Here is a 19,911-nt window from a genome sequence, read left to right on the forward strand (position 1 = left end):
TGTTTGAAGACGCTGGGAAAACCAAGTCCTGCTGTCATGTAACATTTTTAATTGTTTTCTGGTGAGCATTTGATCTGTTGACTCACCGCTGTGGGTATGCAGATAAAATGGCTGTTGGCAGTATAGAGAGTCATTTAGAGCCTAAAACCAAGACTGCAAGGTGAAGCGGTAGCCAAACAAGACTTCTGGGAGCTTGCGTAATGTACCTATAAATTTCAGAGCCTCCTAAGCCCCCAGATTAAAATCACTCTTCTCCCATTTGCTTGTTCTCTTCCTACTCTTCCCATTTGCTGCCAATCTGATCGCTAAAAGTACTTTCAAAACAAATTTTGACCAAAGAACTTGTATTGCTTATTCAATGTGAACATCATAGATAGGAATAAAGGATTAAAAAATATATACTCTGGAATATCTGGAACAACATGGTTTCAAGAGCAACATCATTTGGTTTGTTGCATGAAAAATGCCTTTTGTTCCCATGATCACCACCTCCCAAAGAGGCAGGGTCTATATCCTTACCACATGCATAGGTGACAGTGAGGTATTTTTTCACTCCTGGCAGACAGGGGCTCCCGAAATGGTGATTGTTGACCATGATTTTGCATCTCTGCTTCCCATAGCACCTCCTGGATAATACTTGCAAAGCCGAATAAGACAGGCAGTCTGAAAGGCAGGGAACGTCAACAAGAATTTTAGGTTGCATCCGTATCTGGCTAACTACATAGCTATTTTCTGTAAGTAAATACACTGAGCTGGGTTTCAAGTCTCATGGAGATAGTTTCTCAGATAATTTTCTGTCTCATTAAAATACCCAAGATGCTTTCCCATATAAATCATATGGGCTAAGTCCCCTATAGCGCGAGTGGGCTCCATGACATGTGTTAGAAGGGCCCTGAGCTTACTGTGATGCTCTGTTGTCACCATCTTGAAATTCTTACATATTTTTGAGGAAGGGGTCCTACATTTTCATTTTGCATCAAGCCCCACAAATTACGTAACTGGCCTTGTTCACAGAACAGGCAAAATATGTAGAAAGCTGAATGAAGATTATTTCTTTTATGCCCCTTACCACACCTTAAAATATTTTATTTGCCTTTTTTTTTTTAGAGAGAGAGAGAGCATGCACACACGAGCAGGCGGGGGGGAGGTACAGAGGGAGAGGAAGAAAGAATCTTTTTTTATTTTTAAGATTTTATTTATTTACTTGAGGGAGAGAGAGGGAGTGCACACAGGGAGGGGGAGTGGGAGAGGGAGAACCAGGCTTCCCCCTGAGCCAAGAGCCTGACTTGGGGCTCGATCCCGGGACCCTGGGATCATGACCTGAGTTGAAGGCAGACATTTAACCGACTGAGCCACCCAGGTGCCCTGAGGAAGAAAGAGAATCTTAAGCAGGATCCACACTCAGTGTGGAGCCGGATGTGGGGCTTGATCTCAAGACCCTGAGATCATGACCTGAAATCAAGAGCCTGAGGCTTAACTGACTGAGCCACCCAGGCACCCCTATTTGTCTACTTTGAGAATCCATCTCCCCTGTGTGGACATAAGCTCCAAGAGGACAGGGACTCTTTCTGTCTTGTTTGTCATCAAAATCCCACATCCTGGCGCAATGTCGAAAACCAGTAAATAACTAATGAATGAATGAAATGAACTAACAAACATGAGGGTATGTTTTTCAGCACCTGGCACAATGCCATCACAATTAGTAAATATGAATTTCACATGTACAGAGCTGAGGTGTGGAGATGCTATGTGCTGTAAGGAAAAACAAGTCAAAGAAGTCTACCTTGCATTCACAGGATGTGCTGGAGCTGGAGACAAAACCCACACATGGGACCTGATGTCCAACAACGTGAAACAGGGCATGAGCATCAGCAGTGTGTGGCCAGGACAAGAGGAGCTGGGGCCAGAGTCGGGAGAGATCAGTGTGGACTAGCATGGTCACAACAGGCTTTCTAGGGCAGAGGGACTTGGTCACAGAGAAAGTGCATGAATTGCGTAGGAGCAAGCAAGACAGAAAAGCACGAATACCAAAGTAAGGGGGCTAGCGTCACTTAAGGGGAGTCCAGGGCGCTGACCGTGAGCTGGAATAGTGGGTATGGCCAGGGAAGCCATAGAGAATGAGCGGGAAAAGGAACCTGGAGAGAGGCTGAGCTTGCCTGTGAATGCTTAGCCAAAGACAGACTTTATTCTGCAAGCAATTTTTTTCTCCCTCAAAATAAGTATAATACAAAGGATGTAAATATCTCTAAATCAAAAAAGTGGTTCATCTAACCTACTGGGTGTTGGTAGAGAATGTCATAGAATGAAAGTGATGACAACAGCTTGACTTCAGATGGAACTGGACTATTTAAAATGGGGTTTCCAGGAAAAATAGGCACTGATTTCTAGAAGGAAATTCACTCCTTACTGAAGCTATTTCTTGAGCCAATATGGCTGGTTAATGTTTTCATGAGTACAAGTAACCCAGTGCAGGATTCTCCGACGTCACCAGCTGAGACCTAAAGAAATGGCCTGATGCTACTGTCCTTTACAGACAGTGTACAGGAGGCCCCAGAGAGAAAGGGAACCAAACTCAGCTTGGAAGCAATGGGCAGGGCGCCTGAGGGCTTAGTTGGTTGAGTGTCCGACTCTTGGTTTTTGGCTCAGGTCATGATCTCAGGGTTGTAGGATTAAGTCCAGCGTGGGGCTCCTTGCTCAGCGGGAAGTCTGCTGGAGATGCTCTCTCTCTCCCCCTCTGCCTGACCCCCACTATCTAAACAAACAAACAAACAAACAAATAAATGAATAAAATCCTTAAAAAAATAATACACTCTGGAAGGAATTAAGAGCTTGGAGAGCAGAGAACAGAGGAGAGAATTTTAGAGACCTTACAAAGTTTGGTTCACTTACAACAACAGCTAACATGACAGGCTATTCTCAGCACTTGTCCGTCAACTGATACGGTGTGTTCCCAATGCTCTGTGACATGGGTTGTTTATCAGATATGTAATATATATATTATAATAAGTTATATATAATATATATAAAATATATATATAACATAGTTTGTTTATATAATATATAAATCAGGGACATACAAATTAAGGCCACAATGAAAGTAATATTTTGCACTTTCTAGATCAGCAAAACTTAAGAAGACTGACAATCCCAAGTGTTGAAGAAGATACCTATCAATGGAAACTCTTCAGCATGGCTGGTGAGAGGGTAAACCGACTCTAGACCATACACTGACATCTTTTAAATTGACACATTTCACATCCTCAGACTCAGCAGTTTCATTTCCAAGAGTCTATAGGCTCACCTAGCCTTTCTCTAAACCCTTCAGAATTCACAGTCAAGAGATCTGAGAATGGGATGTACGATTTCTGCATTGGGAAGAAGTAGCTGTCTGAATTATGAAATTATTCTTAGAAGTCTGATGTAACTGTTGTTTATTCTGTTGCAAAGGAAATACATGTTTGTAGTTGAAAACTTGAAAAGCACATGGGGCGCCTGGGTGGCTCAGTTGGTTAAGCGACTGCCTTCGGCTCAGGTCATGATCCTGCAGTCCTGGGATCGAGTCCCACATCAGGCTCCCAGCTCAGCAGGGAGCCTGCTTCTTCCTCTGACCCTCTCCCCTCTCATGCTGTTTCTTTCTCTCTCTCTAATAAGTAAATAAAGCCTTTAAAAAAAAAAAAGAAAACTCGAAAAGCACAGATAAGCCCAAACTAGGAAAATTAAAATTCTAGGTAAATCCGAAAAAACAACAACAACAACAACAACAAAACCATTAACCTTTAAGGAACCTCCTTCTGGCCACTTTTCTGTGTGTGAATGTCCTTCCCTCTCAAAGGTATCATATACATATCACTTTGTATGCTGCTTTTTCTCATTTAATATATCTGCACAAATTTTAACATGAACATCATTTTAAAGAATTGCATAGGTTTTCATTGTATGGATGTATTTACAATACCCAATGCAATCATCATTCAGATGATTTCTGGTTTTGAACATAGAAGCAGTTCCATGTGGGGGCGCCTGGGTGGCTCAGTCAGTTAGGCATCTGACTCTTGATTTTGGCTCATGTCATGATCTCAGGGTCCTGGGATGGACCCCCATGCTCAGCAGGGAGTCTGCTGGAGATTCTCCTGCTCCATCTGCCCCTCCCCGCCCCACGCTCTCTTTCTCTCAAATAAATAAATAAATAGAAGCAGTTTTATGTGGAACATCCTTAGAGCTACATATTTGCACACAAGTGTGATAGTTCCCACAGGAATTCTTGGAAGTAGATTGCTTTGTCAAAGGCTATTCAAAATATTAAGGCTTTTGATACACACTGCCAAACTGTTATCCAGAAAAGTTCTTCTAATTCACACTCCCAGCAGAATTGTATGAGTGCCCTAGAAACCTTGTATTTTCTTAGGGTGTGTGCCTGACCATATTCTTTAAGGCTAACAGAGGAAGGAAAAAGAAACCCCTCTCACTTGTAAGACCACAACCCTCTTTGACCCAGGAGGTCTTGTGACGAGCGTGATTTATAGAGCATGCCTCTGCACTCTTAAATTACCCTGGGAGCAAAAGAGTTTATCTTGGTCAGAGTGAAACCCACAGTGTGTTTTCAGGAAGAGGCCCAAGGTAATTCAGGTCGGACTCAGGTCTGACCATACCCTTATTGACACTGAGCTCTGAACTGTTTGCAGGATTTTTTTTTTTTCCCAGTGATTATCTCCCTCTCAGGCTGATTTTGTTTGCACCCTCTCTTCCTGGCAAACTATCCTCCACCCCCAAACCATCTGATAACACGATATTCAACCATTTAATTTTTATTTTTTTAGCTATTGTTTAACACTGAAACTGAAGTTAATTAATCCTCACAACGTGTGTTTATTTTGATAATTAGGCTGCTCTTGGCAGTGGGAGCCCCGGCACCTTAATCTTTGGCTGGGAAGTCGAGGCCCACCCACACTTGGCCTTGCGATGGCCTTAGCCCAGAACTTGAGGCCCACTGGGTGGTTTTCTCGTTCTCTTATTAAGGAAACAGCAGGATCCCTGGAGCCCACCCAGAAAATATAACTGCAGTAGGAAATGACATGTCACAGTGGACGCCCAGCCAGGGGACCTTCCCGAAGTTCATGCCCAGGTGTGTGGGAAGGCATACCCCCTTCCGTGTTAAGATGTAGTTTCACTGGTGTTCACGTGGGGCCAACAGTGATCGATCACTTTCACACTTTCCCTTCTCTTTCACTCGACAAGACATAGGATCAGACAGATCTGACTTGCTGGATGCTCTTTCAGGCATATCTTTGAAGGGTCAGCACCCTCAAGATAAGACACCAGATGTAGCTTTGTTTGGAACTTGAGGGACAAAAAGATGTCACTTTTTGGAGATGGTCTCACAGCTGGCTTAGTCATTCGTCTTGTGCGTCTTCCCTTTTATTTCATAGTTGAGGGTTATTTCCACGTATTCGTTTGCTAGGGTTGCTGTAACAAGTACCACCCCCTGGGAGCTTAAAGAGCAGAAATGCATTTCCTCTCCATTCTGGAGGCTGGAAGTCCAAGGTGTCCGCAGGGTTGTTCCTTCTCTGAGGTCTCTCTCCTGGGCTTGCAGATGGCGGTCCTCTCTCCGTGTCCTCGCGTGGTCTTCTCTGTGTCTGTCTGTGTCCTAACTTCCTCTTCTTATAAGGACACGAGTTATATCGCATTAGCACCCATATGACCTTAAACTAACTTAAACTCCTCTTTAAAGACCCTCTCTTCAAATACAGTTGCTTTCTGGGGAGCCGGGGGTTGGGACTTCAGCCTACAAATTTTAGGGGCACACAATTCAGCCCATAACAGCCTTCAAGATGGCCCCTAATCATCTTCACTTTCTGGAACTCACACCCCTTGTGTACCCTCCTCCCACAGTGAGTCAGAGCTGGTCCACGTGACCCGTGTCCGCCAACAACAGCACCGACTTGCCTGCCATACAAGCGATCCACCTCGGAAGCTCAGCCGTCAGGTGACGGCCGCCCCAGCCAGCATCCCATCTGCGACCTCATCAGAACATGCGAGACCCTAAGCAATAACCACCAACCCAGTTACCCCAGAATTCCTGTCTCACAGAAACTGCCAGGTAATAAATATTTGGTTTTGTTTTAAGCTATTAAATTTCGGGGTATATTGCTACATAGCAACAGAAAACAAATGCATATTTTGATACTTAAGAGTGGGTTTCTGGGATACACAGAATTCCTCAAAATGTGGGTGTAGCTTTGGAACTGGACTTTGGGCATAAGTCGGGAGGACCTTGAGGAAAGTGTCAGTGAAAGTCTAAGGCCTTGAAGAGAAGCCCAGCATCGGTAACCTTTGCACCTGGAGGCCGGGTACATCTCGGAGTAGAACCTCCCAACTTCAAAAGTGGATGGGCACAGGTATGCTGGATATTTCCTTCAGGCCCCCGGCTATGCCCCAGATATTAGTTTTGGCATCGGACGGTGCCTCCCTTCACCCCACTGTGCCATACAAATAGAATTTTCTGGAGAAAAGGCTGGTAAGCCCAGTTCAAGGCTAGCATGTAGTGTGTGACCAATGCCTCACCATGGCCCCACCCGCCTGGTACATTCCAGATGGGACCAGCTTCAAGCACTGTGCACAGAATGGAGGCTTTGCTCACCCTCCCTCAGGTGGGGGCTCAGAGGCTTTGCTGTGGACAGGTGTGAGCATCCTTATGTCTTTGAGAATGTTCAGTACAAGCTCGGGTCCCTCTAGGATAGGTACCATCAGCCAGGCTGTGAGCAGCCCTGACGATGCTCATGGGAGCGTGATGATGTCACACATGACGGGGGGTGGGAGGTCACGTGTAGATGCCCTGACTTCCACCAGGGGTGTCCCCCTCCCCACCACCATGAAGCCCCTCCCTCTTGATCCTATCCAACATACAAAGTACACAGAATCAAAAAAGCAACCGGCTGCCTATAACAAACCCAAACCATAAGTCCAGAAAAAAATATACTGTGGGGCGGGAGACTGGCGGCAGAAAAAGCACGTCAAGGATTAACATCTCTACTCCGTCATGTAAAAATTTATGAAAAAAAATAAGGGTCCCACAAGGAGGGGAAAAAGGACAAAGGCTAGAGAGACAGTGGGCGCGAGTGCAAATACAAGAACCACAAAAACATGGGAAATGTTCAAAGTCATTAATATTCAAAGAAAGGCAAATAAGAGGACCATTTTATACTATTAAATTGGAATCACGAAGAAAAATCATACATACCTCTGCCAGAGCTGCAAGGAAACCCAGAGGCATACGTCGCTGTTTACGCACATAAATTGGTACAAGAAGTTTTTGGAAAGAACTCTGGGGATACATATAAAGAATTGTAAATATGCCCATGCCCTCTTTCAGTATAAAACTTCTGGGAATTTATCCCAAGGAAACAACCCAGAGGAAAGAAAAAGCTACAAGCGTAAGTTCATTATACCTCACTTAGAATATTTGAAAATCAGAAGCAGTTAAATACCCCAGCCATTAGGGCATGGTTAATTAAATGATACACTATAGCCCTTCAACAAGATATGAAGAAATGACTGGGCATTGTTAGGATTTTGTTGGCCACGTGGAAGAACACCCAGGATATAAAGTTACATTTCAAAGCACAATCAACTGTATCTGTTTTAGAATTGCCATTTTGTAAAAACCGTTCTATGCTCAGATACCAGGACTTGGAAGAGACCCTGAAAAGAAAAAAGCTTCTCATTGATGGGTAACATTTATGGCTGAACTCTTATTTCCCTCAAATGTATTTAGGGTGCTGGTGCAGGACACTAACAGGGACCCTCCTAGTCATCTTTCGGAAAGAACTGGAAATGCCCTCCCTCCATATTTGAGCACTGAAGTCACACTCCGCAGTGCTTCCTGACCTCACTGAGGTCCAGCTGGCCTTCACCATGCGTGTTCCCAGGGAGGCACCGAGGCTGGAGCATATTCGGTTCCACCAGACGGCAGCTTATCCCCAGGAGGAAAGGTACGCACATCACCTTCCAGAGGCCGCAGTGAGGCCTGAGCACCCGGCCCTAGACAGTCATCCTGCCAAGCTCATGTCAGGTCCCAGGGTTGAGAATAAATAGCCTTTTTCCCGTTTTCAAAGCGATTGTTGCTGAGCTCCAGTAACTTAGAGCAGAGATCATCCTGGAACCCCCGGGGACCAGATGTGGCCTGTAGGCATGTTTTGTTTGGCTCACACACTCTTTTAAAAGTTGGAACATTTCACATAAAAAAAAAAATGAATCCGGATTTCCAGCATCTCATGAGGGGTTGGACGTGACGACACCAGGCCCGCATTCGGGGCTGGCAGCCATCCACCTGCAGGAGCCCTGTGTGGGCAACTCCCTTAGGAAGGGCTCTGATTCATTCCTGCACGTCGAGATTCACGTGGACACCCACTCTGTGCCAGGCACCGCTCGAGTTGCTGGGAATTCTGCGGAAAGCAAACAGACACCGTCTCTACGGTGCTTAACCCTCCTCTGGGGAAACAGGCCCTAGACAGGTAAGTGATGAGATAAAGACACTCAAGCAGGGGGGCCGCTTGGGACTGCAGAGATGAGGTTCCATGCTGGCAGGGAGCCCCAGGAAACCTGTCCGAGAAGGACATCTGATTTGATTCCTGAATGATGGGGTGAGAACATTCCAGGCCAAAGGAAGAGCTGGTGCAAAGGCCCCAGGCTATGAATGAGTACGCAGTGCCCCACAGTTTGTAAGGGAAGGGAGGGCAGACCCATGGCTGGGAGAACGGATTGATCCTAATTACAGTGGGCAAAGGGCAGGGCTTTAAGGGGTGGAGGGCATGTGCTGTGATCTGATTTATTTTAATAACCTCTCTCTGGCTGCTAAGTGATGAAGGGACTGAGGGAGGGAATCAGGGAGAAGGAAGGTCCAGAGGCCAGTCAGGAGGTGGGCCGGAGGGTCCAGGTGAGAGATGCCCAGAAGTGGGGAGGAGAGCTGCCGATGAGAGATGCTCAGTGTTCGAGAGCCCAAGGGCTTGCGGACCGAGTCAGGGGGAGGTGGCTGGTCAAAAGGGGTGCTTTCTAATGGTGGTAATATTAAAGCGTGTTTATACAAGAGGGATAAAAGCATGGTTTGCTGGGGGGAACATGCCCAGTGCAGTTTAAAATCTTCACATACAGCAGCCAAGGAGGAAACGATTTCTTAGCATTCAGCGCGATGGGGAAAGTACGTCAGCAGGGCTAGCCAACGGTCTGTATGCGCGCGCAAGGGTCTGCTCTTGACGCTGACCTGGAAGGCAGACACAGTCCAGGCCTCCACGCGAGGCTGGGGACGAGCTGAGGATGAGCTGAGGATGAGGAGCCCTCCCAAGGGCCTCTCCTCCTCCCTGCGAGCCTCTCCCCACTGCAGAGCTCAGGGCCGGACGCTCTCCTGCGTTTGGCAGTGGTTCCTGAACACAGTGAACAGCCTGCTCTTCAACTTCATGCGTAGTCAACGGGTGAGGGACAGAAGCCCTTGACCATGAGGGGTACAAGGGGACGGGGCAGGACGAGCAGGTTGTTTCTGCTAGGTGACTTTGCCGGGGCTCAAATTTTTCCAACTGAACCACTAAGCAAGGGGCATGGTCTTCTATTCAGAGACCTTTCCCGCGTCAGCGAGGGCTATTCATGGCATGAGCACAGCTGGGTGACCGAAGCAGTCCTTGAAGTCTCTATGGAAACCTGTCCCTTAGCCACAATGTCTGCTAACATTTTCTTTGGCTGATTACGTTTCCCTTTCAACCCAACTCCCATCCAACTTCCCAAGAACCTAAGGCAATGTGACCCACGGCCCATAACCCACGCGACCTGGGTACAGATCTGCCTGCTTGGCTGATGGACTTCTTCTGCACAAAACAATGGCTGAAACAGATGGGACTTAGTGCTGCCTCCCCAAACACATGTGGCTAGGTTGGATTTCGCAAGCCTGAGAAATGGGGTGCCCCACCCCAATATCAAGAAGGAGAGTCCCTTTTTGCAGAAATAGGTCAGATCACCAAGGCCCCCTTACCCAGCTGAGGAGACCAGATCATAGGGGGGGGTCCCTGCAGGATGTTCAGAAGAAGAGGGATCACACTGGCCTTTTAGAAGGATGCCTCTGGACACCCGGGGGGGGTGGGGGGGACAAGCCGGGGAGTAGGGAGACTGCAATGACCAGGCAGTGGTCCCTGGAGCTCATGCAGTAGTGGGACCAAGGCGGGAGGGGGTGGAGATGTTCTGAACACAGGCAGGGGTTACATGCGAGAGTGACCAGAGTCTCAAGAACTCCCAGGTCACTCACCGGGGCATGGGGCTGAGGGTGGGGCCAAGACATACACATAAAATGGGAAGCCACGCCCACAAGGACCTCACTGCCCCATTTGGCAGCCCAGCCCGTTAAATGGGAGTCCTCTGCCCCAGGTCTAATCCAGGGCAGCTAACCCAAACACCCACTTCAGCCTGTCTCTGTGGGCTGCCAGGACTGCCCTTAAGAGACCCTTTGCCATCTGCCACCGAAGGACCTTCCTTCCCAGAACACTGGACTGGGCACCTTGGGGGCACGTGTTCTTTGTGAACTGCTCTTTGTTCTCTCTCCAGTCTCGCCTGAGAGCTTGCCTGGGCGGTCGCTCTTTCTTTCTTTTTTTCAGATCCAAGATATTGGTTTTGTATAAATTTCTTTTTAAAATTATGTTTAATTTCACATGTGATTGTAGCAATTTAATACACTGTGGAGCTCATTTTAGATTTTGATGAATCAAGTGCAACTCTCTGGGCTGTCTCCCCGTGGGGCCTGTTCTCTCAGGTAATATAGAGGGTAGAGATCAGCCGGCTTTCCCACTGCAGACTGGGGTGTATGATGGTTAATTTTATGTCTCAACTCGGCTAGGCCATGGTGCCCCATTGTTTGGTCAAACACCAGCCTAGATGTGGTTGTGAAGATATTTTAAAGATAGGACTAACATTTAACATTCAAAGTGGACTCTGAGTAAAGCAGATTACCCTTCCTGATGGGGGTGGGCCTCAACCAATCAGTTGAAAGCCTGGAGGGCAAAGACAGGTTTTCTGAAAAAGGAATTTTCCTCCAGGCTGCAGCATAGAAAATCTGCCTGTTTCCAGCCAACTATCCTGCAGAATTCGGACTCAAGATGAAACACCAACTCTTACCTGAGTTCCCAGACTCCCAACCCACCCTGCAATTTTCAGATCTGCCAGGCACCACCACGGTGTGAGCCAATTCCTTAACATCAATCTCTCTTTCCAAATATAGGTATGTATATCCTGTTGGTTCTGTTTCTCTGGAGATCCCTGACTAATCATAACACCGTGACTTTGATGGGTGGAGCTTTCAGCCCCACATCCTGGCCATCATCTGTCAGCTCTAGACTACAGACCCCTAAGAAGAATGATTCCCTGAGCTCCCCTTGACCCTAAAAAACTGGTTAGGGTCCAGGCTCTTCTTTCTACCTGGGATCTCCTCCTTCAAGTCTCTGCTCAGCATGCCGGTGACCCCATAAGGCCGTGCCTCTCTGCAGACACCCCAGCCTCCCCATCTACCTCCCGAAGTGTGCTTTCCCCCTTAGCACTTGTGTGCACCTGAAATATGACACATGAGCTCTTTCTGTTTGTTTGTTGTCTCACTACTCCTTTGTGCATTACTGGAAGGTCAGTTTCATATAGACCCTGTATGGTCACTGATGACTCCCCTCTGCCTAGAACAAGGCCTTGCATACAGTCGGTGTTCAATAACTACTTGTTGTGAAATGACTAAACAATGGACAGATTTGAGCATGTGGGGCAGAAGGAGGCAGCACCCTGTGGGTGGTTCTTCCCTGCCGTTGACTTTCCCTCTAATCCAGGTATTGTCCCCTGTGTGGGAAGCCAGAGCCCCAATGCCCTCGGCACCAAACGAGAGCCACATGAAACCATGTACCAAAGGGGGGAAGCCGCTCTGCTTCTGAGGAGCAGATGTCCCTCTCCTGGGTCCTCCTGCCGTAGCTCGCCGAGTAGATGTTGAGAAACTTTGAAGGGTGGCAGTGCAGTTTCAGCTCTTGGTCTTCACACACGGTTTTGTTTTTTAATTCATCTGAAGCAGAAACAAAAATCAGCGGCACCATCAGCTTCCCTCAGGAGGAATCGGGGAGCCCTGCCCAAGCCCTGGCCACTCATCGCCCCCCTGGAGCTGTGCCCTGAGAAGGACAGCGGGAACAGCCCCACCAGCCATGGGGTCTGACCCTGGAATAAAAGCCCTCTGCAGGAAGAGGGGGGAATGACAGTAAGGGGCAGGTGAAGGAGACAGGGGCCAGGTACAGCGGAAGGCAGGGCTCGCTGGGCTGGGTTTGGGGATGGGCCTGGACGTAACGAATGGTTCTCTCTCTTTCTCTCCACTTGAGGTCACACATTCCTTAATTCAAGGGAGCCTTTCCTCAAATGTTGACTTGGACCCACACAGGTAAAGATCAAGAATTACCTGATTGTAGATTAAACTTCTGGAGACATCCCAATGAAACCTTACCACCAGATTTCCTAATGTTCTAGTGCCCCCATTTACATATATAAAAAGAGAGATGATGTAAAAGCAAATGATTTCCTTGGCTAGGAAAGGGAAAAAAAACAGGGCACATGTCTCGTGAAGAGTCCCTCTTTAGAGAAGTATGAAGAACCTGCCCCCAGTCTGGTGATTCAGGAGCAACAGACGCTCGGCTGCTGTGGTGTGCTACCTTACGACCACCCTCACCAGGCCATGGTTTGTACCCAAGGAATTTAGGGAAAGGTTTGTGTGTCTGTTTAATCCGCCTACCATAGTAACATTTCCTTTTACAGTGTCACACAGCGTTGACATTGTAAATGCACTGCTGATGAAAATATAGCTGATTGGGTTTTTTTTTTTAAAGAATGTACTGGAAAAGTATTCAATTAATAAAGATGTTTCATAACAATTTGATTTTTTAAAAGTAATAATCGTTAACACTCCAAACACAAAGGATCACATATCGTATGATTCTATTCTGTTGAGATCTCCAGGAAAGGCAAACACATAGAGACAGAGTGTAGGTGAGTGGCTCCATTGGGGCTGAGGTTTGGGAACAAAGGGAAATGACAAGAAATGGACACAGGACATTTTTGAGATGATGGAAATGTTCTGTAGCTGGACGGTGGTGATGGTGGCGTGACTCAGCACATTTACTGAAAATCATTGAATGGCACACTTACAATGGGTGAAATTTATGCTATGTAAATTATACTTCAATAAAGACATTTCAAAAATTATAAATGCTAATATTTATTGAGCTCATCCTCTGATTAAGCCCTGTTCTAAGATCTTTAAATGTATCAGTAAATTTAATCCTCAAAACAGCCCTCTTGGGAAGCCCTCTTCATATCCTTGGCGTGTTGTGTTTTGGATTTTTAGACACTGTAGCAGTGATTCATGTATCCTGGATGCTAACTTTCCTCTAATATGTGTTACGAATATCTTCTCCTAGCCTGCCACTTATCTTAAACTTTGCAAAAAGCAAAGCAAAGCAAAACACAAAGGAGACTATGGTCATTTACTTGCCTGTGTGGTTCTCCTTTCCCCACCTCCCCAGCATTTTGTAAGGAAAAAAAAAAATCACTGTATCACCCCCGTACTAGATTTTTCTACTTTGAAATGGCAACTGCAGAGCAAACGGGAACGTTTTGCAGCCAAACAAGCCAACAGGAGCTAAATTACAGGACCTACTCAGGCTATCATGGACTGCCTGGGATGGGGAAGAAGAATGTGTCAAGAAGAAGGAAAACTAGCCCCCCCGATATCCACTCCCCCATGACTACCCCTCCCGTTACTACCCCTCCTATGGCCATTCCCCATGACCATTCCCCATGACCACCCCCATGACCACTACCATGACCATCCCCCAAAGGCAATCCCCCATGACCATCTCCCACGACCATCCCCCACGACTACCCCATGACCATTTTCCATGACCACCCCCATGACCATCGCCCATGACCCCTCCCCATGACCATTCCCCATGACCACCCCCCATAGCCACCCCTCCCATGACCACCCCTCCTATGACTACCCCCATGACAATTACCATGACCACCCCCATGACCACTACCATGACCACCCCCCAAAGACCATCCACCATGAGTACCCCCCATGACCACTCCCAACCCCCACTTTCATTTCTCTGACTCACTCATGTTTTTGGATTGAAGGTGCAGGCCATTCCTAGATCCCTCATACATCTCAAGCTAAAGTTTATTAAACTGTGATTTGAGGCCTATTCTATTCTCTTCTCTTCTATTCTATTCTATTCTATTCACGAAATCAGCTTAGTCATTTGTGACCTGCAATTTAAAAAAACAAAGAAGAGTTTAGAAAGCATCAAAGTGTATCACGCAAAAAAAGGATTAACACTATTTTATACTTTTAAAAAATATTTTCAGTTGTGTGTGTGTTACGCTGGGTCAAAATGTAAAATGTTTTCCTTCCTCTGCATTGTAATCAAACCAGTTTGAAAGCCCCCTCCCCACTGAAGCCTTCCAGGAAGGCGTGAGTGGTAAATACTGGGGCAACAGTGGCCGTGGGACTTGCATATCCTGGAATCACTGATGCTGAAGCCCCAAACTTAAAACACGAAAGAAAATGATTTTCAAATATAAATTCCACCTTTTTCTGTAACTTGTGAATTCCCGTGCCCTTCTACACCAAACAGAGAAGCAGCAGTGAGGAAATCTCAATTCAGATTGAGATTGGAAATTCAGGATCTCAAGATACCATCAGCCCTGGTGCTGATAAACCTTGGGACTGTTCTTTAATCCATGATGATGGGAACGCTCAAGGTGAATGAAAGGTGTGAAGCAGAAACCGGGTTACAGATGCTCACAGAATCCCCGCCGACACCCCCCCCCCACCGCCCCAGCCCCGCCAAGTATCCTAACACACCAGGAACCAACAGAGGAGGGAAAATTTAAGTGGTGACTAAGCAATGTTTAGAATGCCCTTCACCCGTTCACTGGAATCTTAATACAACAGTTTAAACCTAAAGCCAAGAAAAGCTTTGTTTTCTTTTGCTAAACAAAAAGAACACTGAGTCTGACCCTGACATTGGAGGGTTTGATTTTGATGAGTCACATCCGCACTGGGATGAGGTTTTCAATGCCTTTTATGAGTAAACGCTAAATCCCACCAACACCAAAATATTGCCTTACTTCAAAGGCCCAGAATGAAAGATGGCCTTTGATGCAGAACAGAGGGCGCGGGTAGACACACCAAAAAAGCCCAAGCCCCCTTCCAACTGGGAGAATACTGAAGAATGTGAAGAATGCCTTCCAGTGGCAGAGCTCACCAAAAAGGATGAAAACCAAGCCTTATCTAGCAAACTGGAAGCTTTTCTAACAGGATTGGCTGGTTTGCTTGCTTGCTTTCTTCCTTTCTTTTCTTTCTTTCTTTCTTTCTTTCTTTCTTTCTTTCTTTCTTTCTTTCTTTCTTTCTTTTTTTCTTTCTTTCTTTCTTTCTTCTTTCTTTCTTTCTTTCTTTCTTTCTTTCTTTCTTTCTTTCTTTCTTTCTTTCTTTCTTTCTTCTTTCTTTCTTTCTTTCTTTCTCTCTCTCTCTTTCTTTTTCTCTTTTTCTTCCTTCTTTCTTCCTTTCTTTTTCTTTTTCTTTCTTTCTTTCATCAGAATTTTTTTAAAAATTAGAAGAGACTTTTTAAGGCCTGTCATGAAGTGCATTTATTAGCCACCACCTCTCTGATGTACTAAGGCCCATTCGTTAAAGGAGGGCTCGATGCTGGCCAAACTCACCCAGAGTAACACAACACCTGTACTCTAAGGCCTCCGGTGATCCTGTCCCAGAAAATGGGCCAATTATCCAGGAGATGATGGGCCCCCCTGGAGGGGCCTGTGTCACATTACATGCTTGGGGTAGCTGTGTGATGTTGAGTCTCTTGGTTCCTTGGGAATGTGCTAATTCACTGTCACCTAAGAGTGACACTTCTGGGTCCTAAAAACAACGGGACCACTAACAGATTGCTACTTTGGGTAGAGAAAGAGAATTTGTTTTAGAGCTGGGTGAGAGTGCTCAATGGTCTCAGATTAGAAAAGGCCGGGGGAGCCTTCCAGAAGGGTTGCCAACAGCCCCGTGGGTGTGGACAGGGAGAGTGACAGGAGCCTGGGCAGAGGCACAGCCAGGACGCTTCCTCAAGGACAACAGCAACAAGGTCTCCCTCCTAATACTGCCAAGCGGGGGGCTAGGTGGTCCTCCTTAATGTCAGAGATATGCACCTGCATATCCGCAGGGGGCCCTTCTAAGCGGGGTGGGGAGGGTACCTGCCGTGATGAGAATGTATGATTACTGACGTTACTTTCGACGGTCATGCATGGCAATATTATCAACATGCAGAGAGAGATTTAGTCACTTTTAATGTGTTTTTTTAATTCTCCCCAGACAGGGTATCCTGTTGTTGCCTGCACCCTGGGCAGACCTCACCCCAGCCCCCCAACACCTGGTGTCTCACTGCCTTTCGGTCATTCATATCCTCAGCAAGGATGACATTAATCTGCCTACTGGAACGACGGCCACCAGTCACTGAGGGCACCTGCATGACAAGTCCTGTGCTGAGCATCTTACAAAAGGCACTGTAGCTTTAGTCTACACAACACTGTACTTATACACTCTACCACAGCCCCGTGCGGGAAGCGCCTTATCCTCACTTGACAGTTGAATCACAGACCTGACACTGAAAGTTTCCCTATAAAATAGCTCCCCGACCACCCAACAAGCCAGCCCTGGTTGGCAGCGTTCGCCCAACTCCCTGGTGTAAATGCTCCCGCGGTGGCAGACTTCACTGCCCACGGGCGGAGCCGGGAAGAGATGCGCATAGTTGGCTCTCAGGATGAGGGCTGGATCCCCACACCCCTGGGTACAGCAGGGTGCCCCTTCAGACAATCAGTGTCACACTCAGGCTGGCACCAGAGACAGAGAGCCTCGGGGGTGAGAGGGCTGCAGAAAAAGAGGCAGGAGGGTGGGGGAGCCCCTCCCTTCCTCCTTCACCTCACAGCAGGGACAGGAGCATCTCCTAACCTGCACTGCCTCAGGTCATCTTTGCCCACATTACCCAAGGTGCTCTGGTCTGAACAACTGTGTCCCCCTTCAACTCAAGTTGAAATCCTAATGCCCAGCTGGATGGTGTTAAGGGGTGGGGCTTTTGGAAGGTGCTTTGGTCATGAGGGTGGAGCCCCCAGGCACGGGATGAGTGCCCTTCATGAACGAGACCCCCAGAGAGATTCCTCGTCCCTTCTGCCAAGGTGGTTATGGCAAAAAGACAGCCAACGGTGAGGAAGTGGGCCCTCGGCAGACACCAAATCTGCCAGCACCTCGATCTTGGTCTTCCCAGCCTCCAGAACTATGAGAAATAAACTTCTGTTGATTATAAGCCTCCCAGTTTATGACATTTTGTTATAATAGCTCGAACAGACTAAGGCACAAGGGCTCTGCCCCTAATCTGTTACCACACAGGGCAGCCAGAGGGGACTTTAAAAACTCAGCTGCACACCCTCCCTGCTTAAAGAAAGAATCCACCTCCTTCCTCGGCCATCAGGGCTCGGGGATCCTGCCCCAGCTCCCTGGCCGGTGCTCTTGCTTGCTCCCCAGAACCCCCTGCTCCCTCTGGCCACAGGCTTCCGTACGGAGTGCTCCTGTGCCCAACCCCTATCCGGCAGTCCTCAGCCCCACCATCACCTGACAGGAATGCCTTCCCTGCACCCCTGCCGGGGTCAATTCCTCCCAGAGCGACCTGCACAGTACCAAGAGAGCAGGGCTCCCGCTGAGATGTTTTCTGGACAGATCTGGCCTTTCCGGAGAAAGGTGATATTTGTTAGAACCTAAAGGACAAGAAGGAACCAGCTGTGTGAAGATGTCAGCAAGTGCTTGCTGGATGAAGGAATGTTGGGAGCTGTCCCAGGTGGAACCACCATCCGAGAAACTTCCACAGAACACGAGAGTTCTCTTCATACCCAACAGCTAGCCTAACACCTGTGCACAGGAAATGCTTAAGTGTTTTGCTGAAACGAAATTAGCAATCAGACCTAATTGCTCGGTGCAGGAATAAGGCTGGTGGCCTGGCACTGACTTAGATTCGAGGTTCTGCCATCTCACGAGGGCCTTTTTCCTTCTCTAAGAGGCTGGTCCTTCGCAACTTTTTACTACAAAAAACTTCCGATGTATAGAAAATGTGGGAGATAATCACAAGCGACGGGCTTATTTCCCACCACCCAGATTCTCCAATCCTTCACGTTCTGAACAAGGGCCCCTTTAAAAAAGGGTTGTCTTTCCCACCATCGAAGGAGGACGGCTGTTTTTGAGACTTTGCCATGGGAAGGACATGACTGAGAACACGGAGATCTGGAAGGGATGTTCCCGAGTGAGGCAGGAGTTGACAAGAATTCCTGGGGAGGGCCCAGCTGGGGTGTCAAGTTAGGGCCCGCTTGTGGGTGTTTGTGATCACGTGCACGTGTGAGTATGTGTGTGACAGTGGGTCTGCATGTAATAGCACACACAGGCATGCTATTGTGTATGTACGAGCGACCGTGCGTACGTTGTAAGCGTGTGAAGGTGTGTATGTGCGTGTGAGTGTGAATGTGTGTTTGAACACACAGGCTGGGGGAAGAGGCAGAGGGGCAGTTCTGAGGTATCCAGGCCCCAGCAAGGAAAGGGTTTAAGACGGAAGGCTAGATATTTGCTGAAAGGATCCGTGCTTTCTCTTCAAGTGCACACTTGAGACCACGCACGACACACGTGTGACCGACCCAAAGCCTCACCCGCCCCCGGCAGCCAGGCTGCCAGTGTCTTGGGAAGATGCTGGGCTCCAGAGGCAGAAACCAACAGAGAACAAAATGCAAAAAAACAAAAACGATGTGTTGGGATGGCAATGCAGAATTTTTTCAAATGATTATTCCTTCAATATAATCCTTTGGTTAAATGTTGTTGCTATAACTCTGCTTTCTTTTCAACAAGTTTTTTCAAGGATTACCAGGAGACTCTAATGTTGCTGTTACCTATGGCTTCTCTCGGGCTGACCCGCCACGCCTGTAAGGGTGACCTACTTGCTAAAAAGCAGTTCCTTTTGGCCTGCAATGGGTTAATCACAAAACTAATGTGCGTTATAGGTGACACAAGTCAACGGAGAGAAATGCAAGAATCAGAGTAGAAGAGGTTGCTCCAGCCAGAAACCCTTCTGCTTTCTTTGTCCAGGAAGAGACACTGGGTACAGAGCCCCTGCTTCGGTGAAAGCAGAAGAGGCGAGTTCATAAATATCTGGAACCAGGGTAGGCTTCCTCTGAAAAGGAGAACTGGCTCCTCGTTTGGGGGAAAAGCAATTGCATCCTCTTGCCACCCCTGATACCTTTAGCATGGGTACAACTGAGGTTTACATATTAGGAAGGACTTTTTAAATTCAGGGATTTGTAAGAAAGCACACGGATGTACGGGTGTACACACACACACAAATACACACAAACTTCACCCAGATACCCACAACTACAAAAACGGGTAGGACATCTCTATTAAGAAGTCTCTAAGTGGGACAAATACCAACTGGCAGAGAATCTCCACGAGGGCTGTGAATGAAACAGGGAACCCGCACCCCAAACACGCTGTCCCCCTCAGACATTACTTACTAGGCTGGCATTTAAAGGAGACCAGGAGGTATTTACTGCTTCCTGGGCAAAGGTCAGGTCCAAAAACACGGCTATTGACCAGGAGGTGGCAGGCCCGCTGGTTCTGGCATTCGTCCAGCACCTTCTAAAATGAGGGGGTAGAAAAGGGATAGGCTTGAAAAACCACATGCAGCGTCTGGGAGACCCCACACCCGGGCGGCTCTGGGCTCCGAGAAGGGAGAGACACCTGTCTGTCCGGCCTGGGGTCCCCACAAAGAACCTTCA

General features: G+C 47.5%; 1 protein-coding gene across 4 annotated transcripts in view; it reads right to left on the bottom strand.

The window, feature by feature from the left end:
* The window catches only part of EVA1C (eva-1 homolog C), a 72,225-nt gene that overhangs the window by 15,700 nt on the left and 36,614 nt on the right, over positions 1-19,911 (bottom strand). For 3 of the 4 annotated variants that reach the window (XM_028116133.2, XM_028116124.2, XM_088021532.1), the window contains 3 exons: positions 19,648-19,771; positions 11,915-12,067; positions 520-663 (listed from right to left, as the gene is read on the bottom strand). In XM_028116133.2, the coding sequence (XP_027971934.1) occupies positions 520-663; positions 11,915-12,067; positions 19,648-19,771 (421 nt within the window). The remainder of the gene's footprint in view (positions 1-519; positions 664-11,914; positions 12,068-19,647; positions 19,772-19,911) is intronic. The other variant, XM_028116134.2, reaches the window with a different exon arrangement.

This window comes from Eumetopias jubatus, unplaced genomic scaffold (assembly GCF_037043125.1).
Source record: "Eumetopias jubatus isolate StellerSeaLion01/CBP00866 unplaced genomic scaffold, mEumJub1_p1.0 scaffold_1, whole genome shotgun sequence".
NCBI lineage: Eukaryota > Metazoa > Chordata > Mammalia > Carnivora > Otariidae > Eumetopias > Eumetopias jubatus.